Source organism: Lutjanus erythropterus, chromosome 6 (assembly GCF_056507025.1).
Source record: "Lutjanus erythropterus isolate fLutEry1 chromosome 6, fLutEry1.hap2, whole genome shotgun sequence".
Classification (NCBI taxonomy): domain Eukaryota; kingdom Metazoa; phylum Chordata; class Actinopteri; order Lutjaniformes; family Lutjanidae; genus Lutjanus; species Lutjanus erythropterus.
In genome coordinates this window covers 25,301,022-25,319,656 of record NC_139322.1, presented here as the reverse complement: position 1 = coordinate 25,319,656, position 18,635 = coordinate 25,301,022, and the positions used below count along the sequence as shown (strand labels likewise).

At 39.0% G+C, this 18,635-nt stretch overlaps 1 protein-coding gene across 4 annotated transcripts in view; it reads right to left on the bottom strand.

The window, feature by feature from the left end:
- The window catches only part of ube4b (ubiquitination factor E4B, UFD2 homolog (S. cerevisiae)), a 28,220-nt gene that overhangs the window by 1,342 nt on the left and 8,243 nt on the right, over positions 1–18,635 (bottom strand). Inside the window, exons 7-28 of one of the 4 annotated variants that reach the window (XM_084721367.1) lie at positions 17,785–18,273; positions 16,425–16,544; positions 14,580–14,721; positions 13,559–13,659; positions 13,264–13,378; positions 12,249–12,332; positions 11,700–11,756; positions 10,943–11,059; positions 10,316–10,414; positions 10,100–10,213; positions 9,588–9,786; positions 8,918–9,056; positions 8,022–8,121; positions 7,705–7,832; positions 7,517–7,615; positions 6,978–7,213; positions 6,424–6,550; positions 6,146–6,290; positions 5,692–5,826; positions 4,262–4,453; positions 1,994–2,168; positions 1–147 (exon numbers count right to left, since the gene is read on the bottom strand). In XM_084721367.1, coding sequence (XP_084577493.1) covers positions 1–147; positions 1,994–2,168; positions 4,262–4,453; positions 5,692–5,826; positions 6,146–6,290; positions 6,424–6,550; positions 6,978–7,213; positions 7,517–7,615; positions 7,705–7,832; positions 8,022–8,121; positions 8,918–9,056; positions 9,588–9,786; positions 10,100–10,213; positions 10,316–10,414; positions 10,943–11,059; positions 11,700–11,756; positions 12,249–12,332; positions 13,264–13,378; positions 13,559–13,659; positions 14,580–14,721; positions 16,425–16,544; positions 17,785–18,273 — 3,260 coding nt within the window. The remainder of the gene's footprint in view (positions 148–1,993; positions 2,169–4,261; positions 4,454–5,691; positions 5,827–6,145; positions 6,291–6,423; positions 6,551–6,977; positions 7,214–7,516; positions 7,616–7,704; positions 7,833–8,021; positions 8,122–8,917; positions 9,057–9,587; positions 9,787–10,099; positions 10,214–10,315; positions 10,415–10,942; positions 11,060–11,699; positions 11,757–12,248; positions 12,333–13,263; positions 13,379–13,558; positions 13,660–14,579; positions 14,722–16,424; positions 16,545–17,784; positions 18,274–18,635) is intronic. The other 3 variants (XM_084721369.1, XM_084721370.1, XM_084721371.1) reach the window with 3 other exon arrangements.

Sequence of the window (18,635 nt, the reverse complement as noted above, 5' to 3'; positions counted from 1 at the left end):
CTGACTCCAGCATGCTCTCTGTGAGTGGCTGCCTGTTGAAGGGATCAGTTGGGGAGTTGAGCAGGTGGCGCAGGATGATGGATCGGTCCATGATGTTCCCCGAGGGCAGCATCACAGGGTCAGTCATGAGTGTGTCCATCAGAGGGTCTGTCATAACAAAGTCATATGGACATTTAGGATTAAGACTCAAAAACTCTTGAATCAATAAATAACAAGCTTCAACTGAAAATCCTGATGTTATACTTAAGTGATGAGTTTTCCTAGCAGCAGCAACGTCACCTGTCTTTCATCACAGTCATAGCTATTGACATCATAATCCAGTTAACTTTTTTTAATTTAAAAAAGCAAAACAGACATCACAGCCGACTCAACAGTTTGCTCCTAGTGTATGGAGAAGGGTAAATATCAAATACTGTACATTCTTCTGAATAGAACTACGACACTAGCTAGCATTTTTACATTCATCAGAATTGTTCTTTTTTAATCTGATTGCTAATAAAATAAAATAAATGAGAAATGTGCTACTTTGTGCAAGACTACAGACTCCATGTCCCACCCACAGCACTATCTGACTTTAATTTGACTACTTTACAGACTGCTGGGTAGCTGATAATACACCATAATTGTTCAGAATATTTGATTTGTATTTTGTATTAGAATCTGCAGAGTAACTAACCAAAGTTAGCAAATAAATTTAGCTCAGTGGAGTAAACATACAATACTGGCCTCTTTTGATACCAAATTTTTTATTTTTTATTGTGAATGTATATCAGTTACAAAAAAAAAAAAAAAAAGGATTATTATCTTCATGTAAGGCATGTCTTAAAACATTTGTAGCATGTCCAAACCCAACTCCTGAAAAAATAATGTGTTTTATATGACAGCAATATTGGTGCTCCTATCAAAACACCAGCAAACAAAATATCCAATAAATTCTCTGTAAGGGCTCCATTAAAGTGCACCCTATATTGAAATGTCACAGGGTTGTTGCATTGCAACTTGTGCCTTACAAAAATAAAACCTGGCCTGGGAGACTTTAACCACATTGAAAGACGATCCTCCAGCCTCCTGTATGGCACACTCCATTCAACTGTGGTGGGTTGGCTGGCATAACTGGGATTCAAAGGCGGTATGTGGGCCACGTTCTCGTTCTAGATTATATTAAGTCTGTGGTTATAGGATAGCCTTGCTCTAAGCTGTCTATATGACCTCTATGAGCTGCAAAATCCCCTGCAAATGTTTGGAATTCAACACCAACAGAGGACTGCTGATGATCCCGTCTGTCTGCACTGATTGACCCGAGGTCACACCAGACTTCGGAGCAAGTGACTTTCTCTGCGTGGGGTAAAAGATTGAGTGTTTACTTTCTATTGTCAGTTTATTGATGTCTGTAATAATCACAATAAAATTTAGGATTTGGAGATTTGAACTAAACATCCAAATAGGCTTGGGCTTCTCTAATATTGGCAAATGTACAGAAAAATGAGAAATAGAAATGTGTACTAGACAGGATTATAGACCTTCTAATAACATGGGATAGATAATAAAGCACATATACAGTAAAACACATTAACACATAGTGGGTTGTGAGTAGGGCTGCGCAATTTGGTAAAAAAAGTTTGAAGATTGCGATTATTATGACTGACATTACAATACAATTGGTAGGAATGATTAGAGGAACTATTAAAACCATGAGGACGTGATTTTTGTTGGGTTCTGTACCCAAAAAACATGTTTTCTCTCTTCGGAGACCATGTTTGTAGGTCAGGGCTCTCACTGCAGCATTACAGCACTTCATTATAATGCTATTTTCTCACATTTTCTTTCAAAAAAGAACTGCAATATATTTTTGCAATTTGGACACTTGGTCATACTGTGATTTCAATTTGTGATAAATTGTATAGCCCTAGTTGTGAGTACAGTTACCTCCATTGGAAATACAGATTTTAAAGTTATACACACTGAGGACAAAAACAAACACACACATACACACCTTTGAACTCGTCAGGTGCGTCACTGTAGTCCATTTCAGACTGGGAGTTCTTGGCAACTATTTCCTCCACCTTCTCCAATAGCAGCTTGAATTTTTCAATGGCGATGGAGGACTTAATACCAGCCTTCCTCATCTTTGATATCACCTCTTCAAAGAGCTCACGGCTGTACGACCGCTGCACACAGAAAGACCAAGAAGAGTGAAAACTTATTAGGGAGCTGCAAGAGAAGAGTGTCTTTGATGTGAGTGAGCATTCAGAATCTTATCCGTGTGTTTTTGTCATCATATTCAATACTTAAAACTAGGGATGTAATGATACCACTTTTTTCAGACCGAGTACAAGTACAAGTACTTACATTTGGGTACTTGCTGATACCGAGTACCGATACGAATACTTAAAGATGCCATTAAAGTTCTTACAATAACTTTTAAAACATGTTTTATTTTCATTAGATGGTCACTTTCTAAATGTAACAAATCACTGTTGCTGTTTCCTGCTACAAGTGTAACCATAGTTACTGAACACCATAGATTTTTAGGTTATTTGTAGTAAGTTACTTTACTGATTTTGTGTTCCTTATTAAGCTGTGCAGTTTACTGTTCATGTTATATATTTCAGTATAATTTCACATTATTATGGACTTGCAGAATTAAGTTTACTATTATAAATAATGGTGTTATATATGATAATTATTTCATTATCATTTACAGCATTTTAACTAGTATTTTAATTTAACATTTACATGTGTAGTATTTAAGTTTCTTCTTCATGTCCCTCTTGTCTAAGAGCTAATTAGTTCCTACGTGTCATTGTTTAGGGGGGACAGGTATGAGTGTGGTGCCATGTGTGCAACAGTTTTGTTTACCCTGCTGTGAAGCCTGAAGAGTGAAGTTGCGTGTATTGTGCTGTCAGGCCATTTTGGTGAAGAATATGTACACAAAAATAAGTTGTAGCAGCCTATTCTGAAGACAAGAGGGTTACAGACTGGTGGCAGCAGTGTTTTTTGTTCGTCTTCGGATGAATTTGCAGAGGCATTCAACTAATTTACACCCGCTAGGACTTAATGGACAGTGGCTGGCTGCAGTCTACAGGTGCACTGTTTACTTATATCGAGTGGCTACTTTTCATGACGTGGTATCGGGTGTGGGGTATCGGAGTAGTTTTATGAGTACGAGTATGTGAGGACAGTATCTGACCGATACCTGATGCTGGTATCGGTATATCAGTGCATCCCTACTTAAAACAGAGTTATGTTTGCACACTACTTCGGAGGTTGTGACACTGTATGCAACAAGTGACAGCTTGCCTTCCTGATGTATAAATTCAATATACACACCCATCATTATGAACAACAACACTACCAAAAAACATAAAAGATTAAGTGGCATGAGGACCAGTATGTGTTAAAGGTGTTAAAGTTCTACTGGCCGTGATCAAGAATACAACTGGGAGGAAACGATGCAAAGATACGGTTCATGATATGGAAAAACTAACACTTGTTCTGAGAATTCAAAAATCAGCATTTCCTGGACCACTTCACAAACCCATCACAAACACACCCCTAAGAATAAGTTGTATCAAAATGTAATGTGACTCACAGAGACGAATTTCTGTAGTAAAAAGAAGTAAAAAGAAACACATTTTGTGAAAAAAAAAGGAACCCTAATAAGTAATTCAAGTAAGTGTTGTTCAATAGTCTTGCACATAAAAATATTCACTTCGCACAGTAAAAATGAACTATTCTACTGTGTTTGCTCCCTAAATGCTAAGTGGGGTTACCTCTGACTAGCGGCTGTGAAGTGTAGGGTGAAATCTGGGTGAAAGTGTACCACGCTCACCAAATACAATGGAGAATTCATGCTGATGTCTTAAAGGCAAAACGACCATGACTGTGATGATTTAGTACAACTGCCTGTAGCCTTTTCTCATGACCATTTTTCACTACAACAAACTCCCAGTTGTGTTTGTTCATTAGAGTCAGTATTAATTATTTTTTTTTAAACACACTAAGTGATGCTTTATCTGTAATACTTTGTTTTTATACATTGTGCTCTGATATATGTACAGTATTACAGTTCCTGTTTTGGTGTATTTTTTGCCTTTGTAGCTATCATTAAACCTGCCCAGGGAATACAGCTGAAAATTAGCCAAGATGGCTAAACTGGCACATTTACAGTATATGCGTGTGCACTGTCCCTTTAAGTTTAAACTGTATAAATAAATACAATGTTTGAATGAAGATACTATGTGTGATGAAGTGTGCCAACCTGGTCATCTGCAATTGCTTTAGCAAAGCGGGCACAGTCTAGCTGCAGGTAGATGTCAGTCAGCTGGTCTAAGAGCTTCTTGGGCTCAAAGCCGTATTTCTCAGGGTTCTCCACCTTCAGGTCGCGGCACTTGGGCCCACAGAGCTGCTGGAGGTTAAAGTTCAGCATGGCTGCTAAACGAGGTCCCAGCTCCTGCATGAGAAAGAAGACACTGTTGAGAGTAGTTGTTGGGCTCAGAGTGCCCAATGTAGGCAGATGTATAAAATTTGGCTTTACATTAATTGTTATTGTATCAGTAATTGAGAATACATTTTCAGTCATACAACCCATTTGCAGCTGGTATTAAAATGTGATCCATACCCTGCCAAATTATCTAGATGAGCAAAAACACATTAGTTGTAAATGCATCGTGATCAGATTGTGATTGGATGTAGCAGATCACATCTGGAGGTGGTTGGGCTCACACTGTTTTCAGATTTAAGGTAAGTGTGAGTGTGATTAGTGCAATGTGCTGGCATCTGTACACTATATAACACTGATACAGATATTTGTGTTTAGCTAAAATCACAGATAGGTTATTGGTCAAATCAGAGAGCGAGCAAATGAGTAGAAAAGCTGCACTTCAAATTACTGACTACACATCTATTCTGTGTCATGAAAGCACTAAAAGGTGTTACTCAACAGAACTGTGTGAAAAATGAAAGAAATACAGGGGAAATATGAATGATATACAGTAGGAAAAAACTGTCTGCAAAAGTGCACCGCACTCATCTGTGCAGCTGATCTGCTGTTAACAAGCATATAATTATCTAGTCACAGAGTAGCCTGCTTGCTGTTATTGTAACACACCAGGACAAACTGACACAATATTTTTTCATTCAAAGAATGGAACAATTTTCTGTATTACATTTAACGAATTAAAAGGCATTCTTTATAATTAAAAATATATTTTCTTTCACAACATTTATTTATGTTTCACTAATTAAACAACCGACCAAAGTCTGATTTTCTTTAAGGGAGTCTGGATACTAGATAATGCTCCCATTAAAATGTATTAATATTAATATGACATTTCAGGAACAAGCCCTTCTTCAGCACTTGAGACGTCACATGGTGTGGATTTTTCTTTTTTTTTTTTTTTTATTTACTTCTGTCTAGCACCTAGTATTTATCACTTTTGTAAACTTTCCCCCCATCTCAAATTATTCATGTGCAGGTTAGACTCTAGGGGACAGAGATCTGATCTCAATGAGGGCAACGAAAATGTATTTAAAGTAAATGCAAAGGCAAGATCTGATCGATTATTATCTGGATAACGTATCCAGATACAGATTACATTTTAATACCAAGTGCAAATAGAGTACATCGAGCCTAGAATATATCAGGTTCAAGTGTGACCACTTTTCAAAAGTGGGGGCAGCGACACTCACAGGCCTGAGGAAAGGCTTCTGGACCTGCTTGGTGAGAATGTGAAACATTTCAACCGTCTCTGTGGCCAGGGCCAGATAGGAGCGAGACACCCGCTCATCCTGAGTCAGCTGGGACTGGCGGCTCTGCTGCTGCTCCTGAAAGTTTGCAGGGAAACACAAACAATACTATTCTAATCTATTCTGCAACAGTTATGTTGTGCCAAGCCTCACAGCTCAACACAAATAAGAGTGAGGTGGTAATATGCCCCAGCACACACAATAACAACTTTGTTACCACTTAATCTTTGCTGCTTCAATTTTCATATCTCCCTTTTGGAGATCAAGCACTGTGATTCCAAACTGCTTCTTATAATTTCAATTTCTGTTTTATTGTTGAAATAAACTAATCATTACTGTCCAAATGCATGTGATACCAGGTAAATAAATATAAGACCCTGCAAGTATAAGCACTGACCCTAGGCAGCTGCTCCCACTGCTCTTTATTCTTCATCTCTTCTTGAACCTCGTGAATACGCTTCAGGGACTCGAGGCTCTCGTCTAACAAGAAGGTGGTGTCATTAATCAGCATGTTGATGTAGCGCACAAACTGCCTGCCGGAGCTATGGGGGGAGAAGATGGAAGAGCAGGTCAGGCTGGAATTGATCGAAGTCAGACAGCCACTGACTCACAGGTAAATTGTGTCATTTTTTTTGCATGACCAAAACAGTTAAAAACTGTCAAAAGCAAACTCACTTGAACTCCTCCATGAAGGTGCCGTGGTGGGCAAGGTTCTGCCAGAGACTCTTGAAGATAGTGCTGATATGGTACCGTATAGTGAACTTATCATAGAACTCACTGGTGGCACCGGTATGCTCGACATCTGCCCAGAGGGGAGAGTTTTTAAGTTAAAAAGGAAAAGAGAGGATCAAGACATGTTAATACTCTCTTCCCCATGCAAAAAAATTTAAGCCATGATTAAATCCATGTAACTGAGAAATGCAACTGCCTTATTTTAGCTGGCTTTAGCCCTTTCTTTATGTGTTTAACGTTCATATTTCCCATCCATTTTGTTTCATTTCTATTTAAACGGTAACTATTGTCTTATCTTGGCCAGTTCCCCCCAAGAGAAGAGATTTCAATCTCAACGCATTTCTGGTTAATTAAAGGTTAAATAACAAAAGACCTGAAAGAAAACAGATGGGTGAGCTACATAAAGACTACAAATCACCATTATTCTTTTTTACAATCTACATTATATCTCACTCACTACATCAGCAGCTTAGAACCACAGTATATATAGAACTCACCAGTGTAGAACTTCATGAGGGCGGGGACCAGCTGTTTGACAGACAACGGGTGATTCTCCATCATTTCAGAGAATCGCTGAGTACGAGGCTGTACAGCAGGGTTGGTGACAAAGAGCACCTCCACCAACTTGGCGATAAGGTAGGGGTTCCTGATGTAGTTCTGGCTGCAGATGAACACCACCAAGAAGGTGACAATGTCCTGGACACACGGCTCATATAAAACCTGGGGAGAATACCTGGAAGAGGAGACGGAGGATGAGGTGGAGGAAACAGTTTATACAACACTCTTGGCTTTCGCTCCTGCATGCATACCAACAAGGAATTATAGCACAAAGAATTCTCACAGTGTGTTGCTTAATGTATCACTTTGTGTCCCAGTTTTGTTTGACATTTAATATCTATTTTTTTCTCTTACTGTATTGTCCTTTCTTTTAAAACAGACATGTTACAGTGTCAACATTTTATTACCCCGACTAACATATTCACTGACAAGACACAAGACATGGTTGACCAATGAGTGTGCAAGATTATGAACTTACTGCACGACAAAAAGCAGAAACTCGGCCACATCTTCAATATAGAACTCAGGCAGAGCAGCAAAGCTTTTGGGAATCTCAGGGTTCAGTGGCAGGGTAATGCTGTGGAACGAATGAAGAAACAAACATGGTACTTAACATCCTGATTTATAATACACTCTGACCAGTCTGTCAGTGACAGGGCGACTCACTTGGGGTAGGCAGGGTCCACCATACGAAGAATGAGCTGAATGACTGTGCTGTAAAACTGCAGACATCTGCGGAGCAGGTTCTCATCCAGAAGGCCCACATCAGCACAAGCTTTGGCTCGCACCAGTTTCTGACAGGACAAAGTCACACATGGTGAAGATCACATCTCTGTAAATATGCACTGTCACAGAATCCTGCATGTTTCAGCGTTTCAGGCAGACGAGTGTGTGCAGGTCTGTACCTTTAAATCAGTATTTAGGGTTTAATCAATCAATCATGTAAAAGACAGCTAGTGCATCTATAAGCATGTTGAACTGACCTTGAGCTGAGTTTTGCATCGTTTGAGCATCTCTCTGTGTCGACTAGCCAGGGGAGAATCTTTCCATTGGCTTTCACTGTTCTTCAGCTCTTCAACAGTCCTAACACAGGAGGAAAAAAAAACAAAAACTAATAAAACACATCTACCGAGCATACTACAAAGACCTGTGTGAGAATGTGTGTTTCAGACTTGTTTTACCTTTGGTGAGATATTTTAGACTAAAGACTAGTTAACCCAGGACGGCTTGTCCAGTGGGGATAACAACTGTGTCCGCAATTAGGGAAAAAGCTGATTTTTGGGTCGGTGGGTAGGATAAGCCTATTCAATTAGTTTTTCAGAAGAGACAGATCTGAAAAAAGTGCCGGATGGATGTTTACATTCCCTATGTCTGACCTGTAGAGTCAGGAATTTAAATGTATAAAACAATGCACCGTTTAACTTTGTTCTCCACTTTATTAGTTTTCACATTTGGAAAAGAAACAGAAAAGCACCTTTGCAATCCTAGATTAGAGGTAGCTTGTTGTTAAAATACATGCAATTTTCCATTTAATATTTTTTCATTCAGTTTGACTCCTTTAAATTCATGAGTTAAAACTTTTAATAAAATAAACATGCTAAAAACAATACATGAGTAGGTCTCATCACCCCACTAATAAAATGATGATCTTAATGATCAACCAATGTGAACTGATGTTAGCTCTGTTGCGAGTAGTCAAAGTAGCAAAAGTGCTCAAATGGCCAGATTGACATTGTTAAAGGTTCTGATTTGGCCCATGGGCCACCAATTGAATGGGCCTGGGTTAAGGTAGGGTAAGGGTTGAGCCAGTGTGGTTATTGTTATGAATGAAACTCTATATAATGTCTCCAAAAGTGACCTAACCTGTGTGTGTACATACCTGTTTAGTTCGCGGATGGCTCGCAACCTGCGGATATAGCGCCTGCAGCCAGGCAGGATGGACAAATGGTGTGTGTGCAGCGTCAAGAAGAAACACTCAGTGGGGAACTTGGGTTCTGAGAACTTGGTGGGGTCTTCGTCTGTCAATGTGAACAAATAAATCAATTATTACCAATACTGAAACACATACCGTCAATCAGAACCAAGGTGACAGTGTCTTTACAGTTAAATATAAGCTTTTCTGCTTTAAAAAAGTGAGGTTGGTGTATCATGTCACATATGACACGTGCATGTTGTTTTATGAAATATTTCAAATTGTAGTTTATGACATGAATTGTAGACAGTGCAGCACGTGTAGCTGCTATTATTTTGTAGAAGACTCCAAATAAAGTAGACGCAGAAAGAATGCAGAGACAGTAACACAGGGAGATTAACTGGATAACTTCAGGACAGGAGAAAAAAAAAAAAGAAGAAATCACAGATCTGGCATGTTGATGAATCACTTGGATAGGTGTGCAAGATGGCAAGATGGCTCCCCGATGTCCAATTAACAAATTTCTCAAAATGGCAGCAGTCAATGAGTGATGCTCAACTCGAACATTAAATACATAAGACCAATTTCAAATTGGAGTACAAAACAGTACTTTGGATTTTAATTTATGTCTACTTACGCAGTTCAGTCAGCCAGCTCTTGAGCTCCTCCATGGTGGCTTTCAGACGCGTCTCCTCCAGGCTGACAACAAGGCGACACCGTGGATGGAAAATGTAGTAAGGGTCCACCGTCTCCAGCTTAATCTTCATGCTCAGCTGCTGCAGCACCCATAAGAAGTTGAGCATGAACCCATCTGCAGACACCAGCTTGTCATCAGTCTACGAGAAAAGAGGGTAAATTCAGAACAGTTGCAAATTAGTGGTCAAAAGCTGTACTGACAAAAACAACAACAAAAACAAACAAACAAAAAAACTGGCTGTTTACTCTAAGGCAATACTGAAATTCAAATTTCAAATTAATAAAAAAAAACTGTTTGCTTTTATTAAAATTGCAAAATATAAAAAAATCCATATATTTAGTAAAAACTATAAAACTGAATGTATCTGTAGTGTGTAGTGTAGTTTCTCAAATGTACCAGTGATATTTATTTTAATGATTCTGGATGTATAATGAATGACTTCTGCAACGTACCTGCATCTGGGCTTTCTTCACATTGTAGTTGACTAGAGCTGCCATGTAATTAAGAGCTGACTCGCGTGTTTCTCCATTTAGTAGGATGTTATGGAGAACTTTGAAAAGGTCCCCCTAAAAAAAAAAAAAAGATGGCAAATAATTTTAACACATTTTTCATAGCACAAAGTAATTGAATATAATATGAATATGATTGATTATGAAGCTGACACTCACCCTTGCTGACTCCAGGTAGTGCTGCAATGATTGGCTGACAACTCGCGTGTTCTCCATGGTGATGGCTGGGCCAGAGAAATACTTGTCTCCTACTTTGGTCTGAAGAAAAACAAAAGTGTTCAGTTAAAGGTTCACTGGGGCTGCAACTATTGATTATTTTCATTCTTGATTAATCTGATGATAATTTTCACGATTAATCGATTGGATATTGTTTAGACAGTGAAAAAAATATTGAGGAGAAATTGCCTGGAGTCAAAAGAGACGTCTTCAAATTCCTTCTTTTGTCCAAACAACAGTCCAAAACTCAAATATATTACATTTTAAAAAAAACCCAAAAGAAATTCCTTACATTTAAGCAGCTACAGTTGATATTTTTGCTTGAAAAAATAACTGAAACAATAATGAATTATCTAAACGGTTGGCAACTAATTCTCTTTGGACCGGCTAATCTTTGCAGCTCCAAGATTAATTTAAGAAGTTTTGTTTTTGCAGTATTATTGAATCTGGTCTCCTCTCCATTGTCAGACACTTCAGTTTTTGGCTGGACCTTGAAGCATGAGAATACAGTGCACGTTGGCTGCAATCTGGTTACTGAGCTTTAATTATTGACCTGACGAGACAACTCACATCATCCTCAGCAAACACAGAGAGGCTGAAGAAGGCTCCCAGGTAGGACAGTCTCTGGATCTCTCTGCCACAACCAGGGCTCAGAGGTTTGGGAGACCATAGAGGCAGCGACGTTACCTGCACAGAAGAGTCATGACAGACACATATTACATATGGCTACCCAGGTGTCCATGGTGTCAACCAACAAACATTTAACACATTTTGTCTCAAGTGGTGCTAGCAACCACTCAATCAACCAAAGCTTACATTCTAGTTAAAGCCAGTATGTTACTGTAGACACCTGTGTAGGACACTGAACTAAACAATGTATTTCTACTCCATTGATGCCACTAAGTTGAATGCCTAAATATGATTCAAAATAAATATGCAGCAATTATGACATTAAAAAATATAATTACTACACAATTAACAAGTAACTAAGCAATCTCAAACTAATCTCAAAGAACTCTGATTTGAGAGATTCTTATGTTGCTAAATATAAGCCCAGTCATGCTCTTCTTCTGTGAAGCGGGAAGATGACTTAGTGTCATGAATAAAATAAGCAGAACACATTTTTCTGTGCTGAAGTCGTCTGGCCATGCTGGTATGATGAAGGTGCAAACAACGAAGACAATAACCAGACTTGCAAATAAAAATCACACATCTCAGGAACTCAGTTGTTTGGTGAGGTGAATGAATTACTTAAATAGTCTGAGACAATGAGGACATAATGATGAAGTGCCAAAATGCAGCTCTGGCCATCCAACTGCATACTCACCAAATTGCACACTGGGTGAGTCTTTCCGAACTTGATTTCACAAAGCTCAGCTAATGCCTGTAAAGACAAACCACACGTGAAACAATGCTTCAATCGTAATTTTCCTGAAAGTCACAGTTGGTTTAAACTGGGCTAAATATTATGAACATGCAGATTTGATCAATTTAGCTACTCTGAGTGTAAGGTGATCCAAGAGATTATTTACTTGTTACATCTGTGAGAAGCAAATCAAACCAACAACATTTATTAACAGTCACCCCCAAAAACAATGTAACTTTTGTCAAATTAGCAAGAAAAGCATGACCATGTCTATCCAAGAGTAGAGGCAGCACACTATTATAATGTATATTAAAAACATCTGCGCACATATGGTAGACACAGTGTACATCTGGAGCTGTCTGTCTACTGAGTAGACAGGTTGCCTGACAGGCTGTCAGCATCTCATTAAGCTCTGCTGTACTGTACATCTCCTATAACTGGAACTACATCAAGTTTCACATCCTGTCTGATCCTACAGTATACAGTTCAGGCCAGGACAACATCTCTTACCATGAGAGGGAATTTAAAGTTGTCACTGTCAAAAGAACATTCTTTCACTGCAAGAGCCAGTCCATGGAGGATGGGAATAAAGATCTGAAAAACAAGATGGTAAACATGTTGTGCGTCAGTTCCATATCAACTTTTGCATTTGTAGCCCTGCACTGCCAACTAACTGGTGTGTATTTAAAATACAATCAAAACACTTTATTTATTTTCTACCCAATGCAACAGCGGGCCTGTTTGATTTCACAGACATTCTACAAAACAATAAATCAGCAAATCCACCTAAAGCACTGTTGTGGTTGAATGACCTAATGCATTTTATACAGTTCAAGAAGATATCAGACTGATTCTGGGGGTTCGGGTACAAATTCCTCTCCTAGGATGCAGGTTACTATTTGTATCTGTATCTGTCCTAAACCAATTATTTCACTGTTTATGTATTTATCACTATTAGATTTTGTCATTTGTATTTACAACATAAGAAATAGTCTGGATGCCCTGTTTCTCTTCACACACTACTACAAATATTAAAAATGTTTGTGGGTATATACATATGTATATATTGTATTTATTATGTATTAACCTTGTAGATTGATGTCGGCACATAGACAATGTATATGTGTATTTACATAATGACACTGGCCTCCTTTCTGCTCCTCTAATTGTGGGAATTTATGATGAAGAGCAGAGTTTCACTTTTAAAAATTACAAACCACTGCGACCCAACTAACAGTAAGTACATTATAGTATATTATATTGCAAACATGTACACATGTTAAAACATAAGACATGAGAAATAAATTCATTTAGGTTGAGTTAACAGGTCACCTCATTGTATTTATTTCCTTTTATCAGGAAAACAACATCGGACATTTTAGCCAGCTTGATAAATAAGACAGAATAAGTGCATGAGCTTGTCTGGGGTGTTTTCCTGCCCCACTGTATACTGGAACAGGTTTCAGCCTAAGTGATTCTACATAAGTCTAAACATGTATCAAAAATGGACGGATGTGCGTCCCACCTGTCTGAACACCTCGTCCTCCTGGTGAGTAATGCGCACCAACTCCTGAATAAAGCCATACGGGAGGTTCCGACACAGCATGTAAGGTACCAGCAAAGACTGCTGGAGAGGGCTCCTAAATGTAGAAAACAGACAGGCTTAGAGCTGAAATCAAATAAATAATGTGTCTAGAGTCAAGGTGAAAGAGCAGTTGCTATGGAGACTTGAACTGAAAAAGAACAGAGTGTAACACAAATATAATGACAGATAAGAAAATAACCAAGAGATTGTCACAGTGCGTGGTCAGCTCTCTTACCGCGGCTGGGTCAGGGTGCCTTGTAGGACCAGGGCAACATTGGAAATACATTGAGAGCGAATGTTGCTGAGAAGCTGGCTGACATTTGGTTGGCTACACATCTGAGAAAGAAAGAGAAAAAAAAAGGAAAAGAGGGAGAATGGTTAGAGGTGTGATAAAAATGTATTCTGTCAATTTCACAGAAAATCTCTCCAGATTGTTGAATCAGTGTTCTTTGACAAGCTAAACCTGTGCTCATTTCCAGACCATCTGGCCTCCAGCTAGTCTCTGAAGTACACACTGTTCTTCTGTCCTTAAGACATTTTGCATCAAATTTAGACATGGCGAACAAGCTGAAATTAAATGTTCAGTTGCAATTATTATCCATGATTCCCATAACTCATTCACATAAAGATGCATAAAATTTCCAAAGGTAAAAAACTGTTTCCTTTTACTGAATGATATGCCTAATTTTCAACTAGGTCTAAAAAAATGCCAAGTATCAACTACTATAGCAACATTTTGCAAAGAAATGCATACTTTTATTTTGGAAAAAATCATTCCCCTCCAATGTTTATGCTGTTCTGGGACAATTTTTTTTACCATTAGAGAGAAAAAAACTAATTTTCTTATTTGCGAGAGGTGATCAATGATGGACTACGACATTTTCTGGCCTGGAGCCTTATGGATACATTAAGTTGTTACTTACACTTGTGTCGATGTTTTTGTTTTTCTTTGTTTTTACTGCAGTCTTAGAAAACATAATATTTTTTTGATGTTCTTTTGTTTCTGTGTCTGTTTGGTTTGCTTGGATGTTTTGGGTGGAGGGAGGGGATAGGGAATATATATTATTGCTCTTTTGAAATAAAAAATTGGTTAAAAAAAAAAAAAGAATCATTATCATCATCATCTCAAAGCTTTGATTTTATTGCTAAATATTTTTTTCTTTTTCAATAAAATGAAAAGAAAAACAACAATACCTCCATAAATTGTCTGAATAAAACATGGTTGTTAACCCTCTTTGACTTAGACACCCACTTACCTTGGGAGCTTTCCTCTCCTCCATGCCAACACTGTCAAAACGCTCAATGAGGTAGTTCAGCATCTCTGTCTCTTTGCATGCTTCAATGGTGAAGCGGTCGCTGGCTGAATCGCAGGACATCCCCCCACCACATGCACCAAGACTACAAACAAAAAGTAAAACACAAAAACAGGACAGAGAGAGGCTCATTAAATGACAGAAAATATCACAGTACGGAGAAATATACCGTCAGCATCAAACACAATCATGTACGCATGGTTAACAAAGCCACTCTCATGGGTCCTGAAAGAAACAAAGTATAAGGGCATTAGTGATGGCATTGCAGCATCTCAGAACTGGGCTCTTGAAAAAGAAAAAAATAAATAAATAAATATATATATATATATATGTATGTACAAGAGCAGTTTGGAGCAAGTCTTTGAAGCTGATATTAGGATTCAGCTGGCCTCATTTAACTGACATACAGTAACTTGCTGTTAGTGGTCAGCTGTAACTGCAAAAACCGGTTGTGAGCTGCTTCAAAGCATGACAAACATTATGAAGTAATAAACTTTGTTATTTGTACATTAGACAAAGGCAATGCTAGTCTGGATTAAAATTGTTCTTAAAGCTAAAAATGAAATCAAAACAACAGGTTATATTGTTAAATAACAATGTAACTTACATTTAACTACTTAGCAAAACAAGTACCCATAGATTAGGGAATCAATCTCCCCTTCTTCACCAAACAACACTACACATGCATTAAACACACAGTACAATTCTACTATAGGCATAACAGTCTCAAGCTGTGCTAAAGGGGTTATATGATATTGAATTTTTTCTCTTTAAGTTTACATGCTCTTTCAGGGTTGAGGATAACTTTCTGGGGTGTGTAACATTAAGAATGGAAGTCAGTCGACTTTACCCGATATATAGTGACAGCTAGGCCAGAAAGTGTTTTGAGAAATACAAGATTGTGAAGATTAAGGGTTACAAAATGCAGTTTCTTTCAGTTTCTCTAGAAGACTAAACCACAGTGAAAGTGCATGTTCTATAGTTTCCACAGCTCTACATAACCAGTATTTAATACTTACCACCACGCTATAGACTAAAGGTTATAGTTATGGGACTTCATGGCCTTGTTCAGACTGCCAGCCCAAGTCTGTTTTTGGCATATCCAGATTGATTTTGGAAAGTCTGGACAACCAAAAAAACCCATATAAAATGTGATTTTTGCAGGTTTGATCCTGGCTATATTTGGAGGTGGTTTGAAATGCAATTCCAATTGGATTTCTACAGATGCGTCTCAGTCTGGCCACTCAAATCAGGTTTCAAAGTGTTGTTTGCATTCTTTGCAACACATTACACAACGACAATGTCAACTCCAGAGTGACAGAAGTGCATCAGAGCAGCAGAGCAGAAATCAAAGAAAACAACAGTCGGATAGAGGAGTTCAGCACCGATTGTTTGAAGGGTAAGCTGATAACCATTTCTCATGCTTTGGCATCAGAAAGCTGCGTCCCCAGCATAAGTAGTGACTGACGCCTACTTCAGTACCACAGCAACCCATGCAGATAGGTTGGTGATGTCTGGACACACAGATCCGCTCTGATCATTAACAGTGCGAACAGTCTGTCTTAAAGATCTGATTTGAGAAACAAATCTCATTTGCCTGCAGTCTGAACAAAGCCTACATCTAAACCTCTGAGGACCAAAACATATTGCAGATAGTTATAGCCCTCTTAAAGAATACATCAGGTTATTTTCCACCACTCTACCCTGGTGTGTTAGTGGTAAGCCTGCTGTGCCCACTGAAACATGCAGTGGACACATAACTGAGCAAGCACACACAAACACACACACCGTGCAGCGGTGTACCTGGACCCAAACTGAACCCGTGCAAAATCCTCCTCCTCCTCAGAATCTTCATCACTGCTGTCCTGAGACATGTCAGAGAGGGCATAGAACAGGAACGAGAAGGGGCTAACAAGATGAGGAAGAGACAGGAGGAGGGAGGAAAAAATTTGGAAAAGAAGACGACGATGTTGTGCAAGCTCAATGAGACAGAAGAAAGGTGAAAAAAAAGGAAGACAAATGTGGAATGCTAAGGAGTCAAAAGAAAAGAGGACAAGGAAGAGGGAAGCACTAAAGGAAGGAAAGGATGCTGGAGGGTTGCATGCTTGCTTGAAGACTACTTCTTGTGCTGTTTTTTAAATATTCATTAATGCCATTTTGTCTGCAGCTTTTACACACTGTCAGACCATTTTTCCAGCCAATAACTGAACTCAGTGTCATGTACACTCACACAACTTGTCTTGAGCAAGCAAATGCAAAGAGGCTTAAGCCACGACTTATTTGCCTGAGAAATTTCCTGCAATGTAGAACCTATAAAACATGTTTGTTAAACTACATTTATCTGATGTTAGTTATGTGCAGAGGGGTTAGACTGTTTGAAATGATATATGTTAGCAACAAGCAGCCTTAGTGCTACAAATAAAGAGAGCAGAATGCCTGTTAATTGTCTGTACATGCCATATATTAGTATTTTCAGTTAAGTTTGAAGTAATGTAATTGAAAATACACAGAAAATATTTGAAATGTCTGATGTGTGTGTGTGTATGTGTGTGTGTACATATATATATAATTTCCTGTATCTTTATCATTTGGACATCATACTGTATATTGCTGCCTGAGCACTATTTCAATTAACTTGCTAATATGTTTAAGTATCTTTTTGTTGATTAAAGATCCCCTCCAGACACGTATTAAGACATACATACAAATAATCTGCTTGTTACCTTGTCTGCGTTTCTGCAATTTGGACCAGAATTCACTTCTAAAACTAGTTGAAATTCTAAAAAAATCATCCCTTGAAATTTGATTTTCAGCAGATGAATGTGAAAATATCCTTCTAGTGTCAAACCGCACATACATCATTCTGCACAGTGAAGCTCAAACATCCAACTGGAGGAACAAGAAGAAAAATGAGTGAGTGGAAGGGAACTTTAACTTCTAGACTAAAAGTAGAAATCTTACCCTGCTGAGATCATTGTAAGCTTGTGTGAAAGAAAACTGACTGCATGAAACTTTAAATAAGAAGTAATGTATACAGCAAAGGTGATCTGGTCGAAAGACTCAAAGCTGGTTGTTCACAACAAATGAAGGTTTTAGTATGTTTGCTTATGTGTTGCACCACAACCATGCAAACTGCAGATAAAGATACCTAGATGGTGGGATCCTGGCAGCAAAGGCAGCCTGTCTGGCATTCGATCTGGGAGAAGGGGGCACCAGCGCAGGGGGTGTGGAGGAGGGTTGGTTGCGAGCCCTGGGTGAGCTCAAGGACAGGGACTGGGGGCTGGGTGCTGACACAGGAACTGGGGTGTTGGGAGGAACAGAGGGCCCAGCAGGGCTAGGAGAGGGTCCAAAGAAACTAAATCCTCTGTGACCCGGGCTAGATGGGGAAGGAGCGCCCCAGGGAGAGGTGACGGAGTAAGGCCGGTAGCGCTGTGAGATGGGCATGGGGGCAGAAGGAGGGTTGAGAGTGTGTCTCAGAGTAGTAGTAGCGGTTGGGCTAGGGGGAACAATGAATTGTGGGGTAGAGGGGGTAGAGGGTGTAGAGGGTGCAGAGGGTGTAGCAGGGGTGGGGAGAGATGGGGAGGTCCTCTTGGCTGCATCCAAAGCCATCGGGTGAGGACTACCACACCCATACAGACTGTGGACAACATTGATGAGATGATGATTGGCAAAACTCATCAGGCAACAATGTCTTCAAAAATAACAATGATCAAAATAAAATCAGGGAACTAAGGGAAAAAACATTGCAGTGTCTAACCACATTATACCAATTAAAGGGTAGTGTCGGTATTTTTCACCTTGGACCCTATTTTCCCATATTTTTGTGTCAAAGTGTCTAATGCGGGCAAAAGAATTTAAAATTGGTCCAGCGTTAAGGGCGATTGCTGCAACCAGCAGAAGCTAAACCCAACTATACCACAGTTCCTCTGGGCAACTGTGCACCATGAAAGTGGGTTCATGAAAAGTGATTGTTTTTGTCACTGACAAGCTCAGACTGTT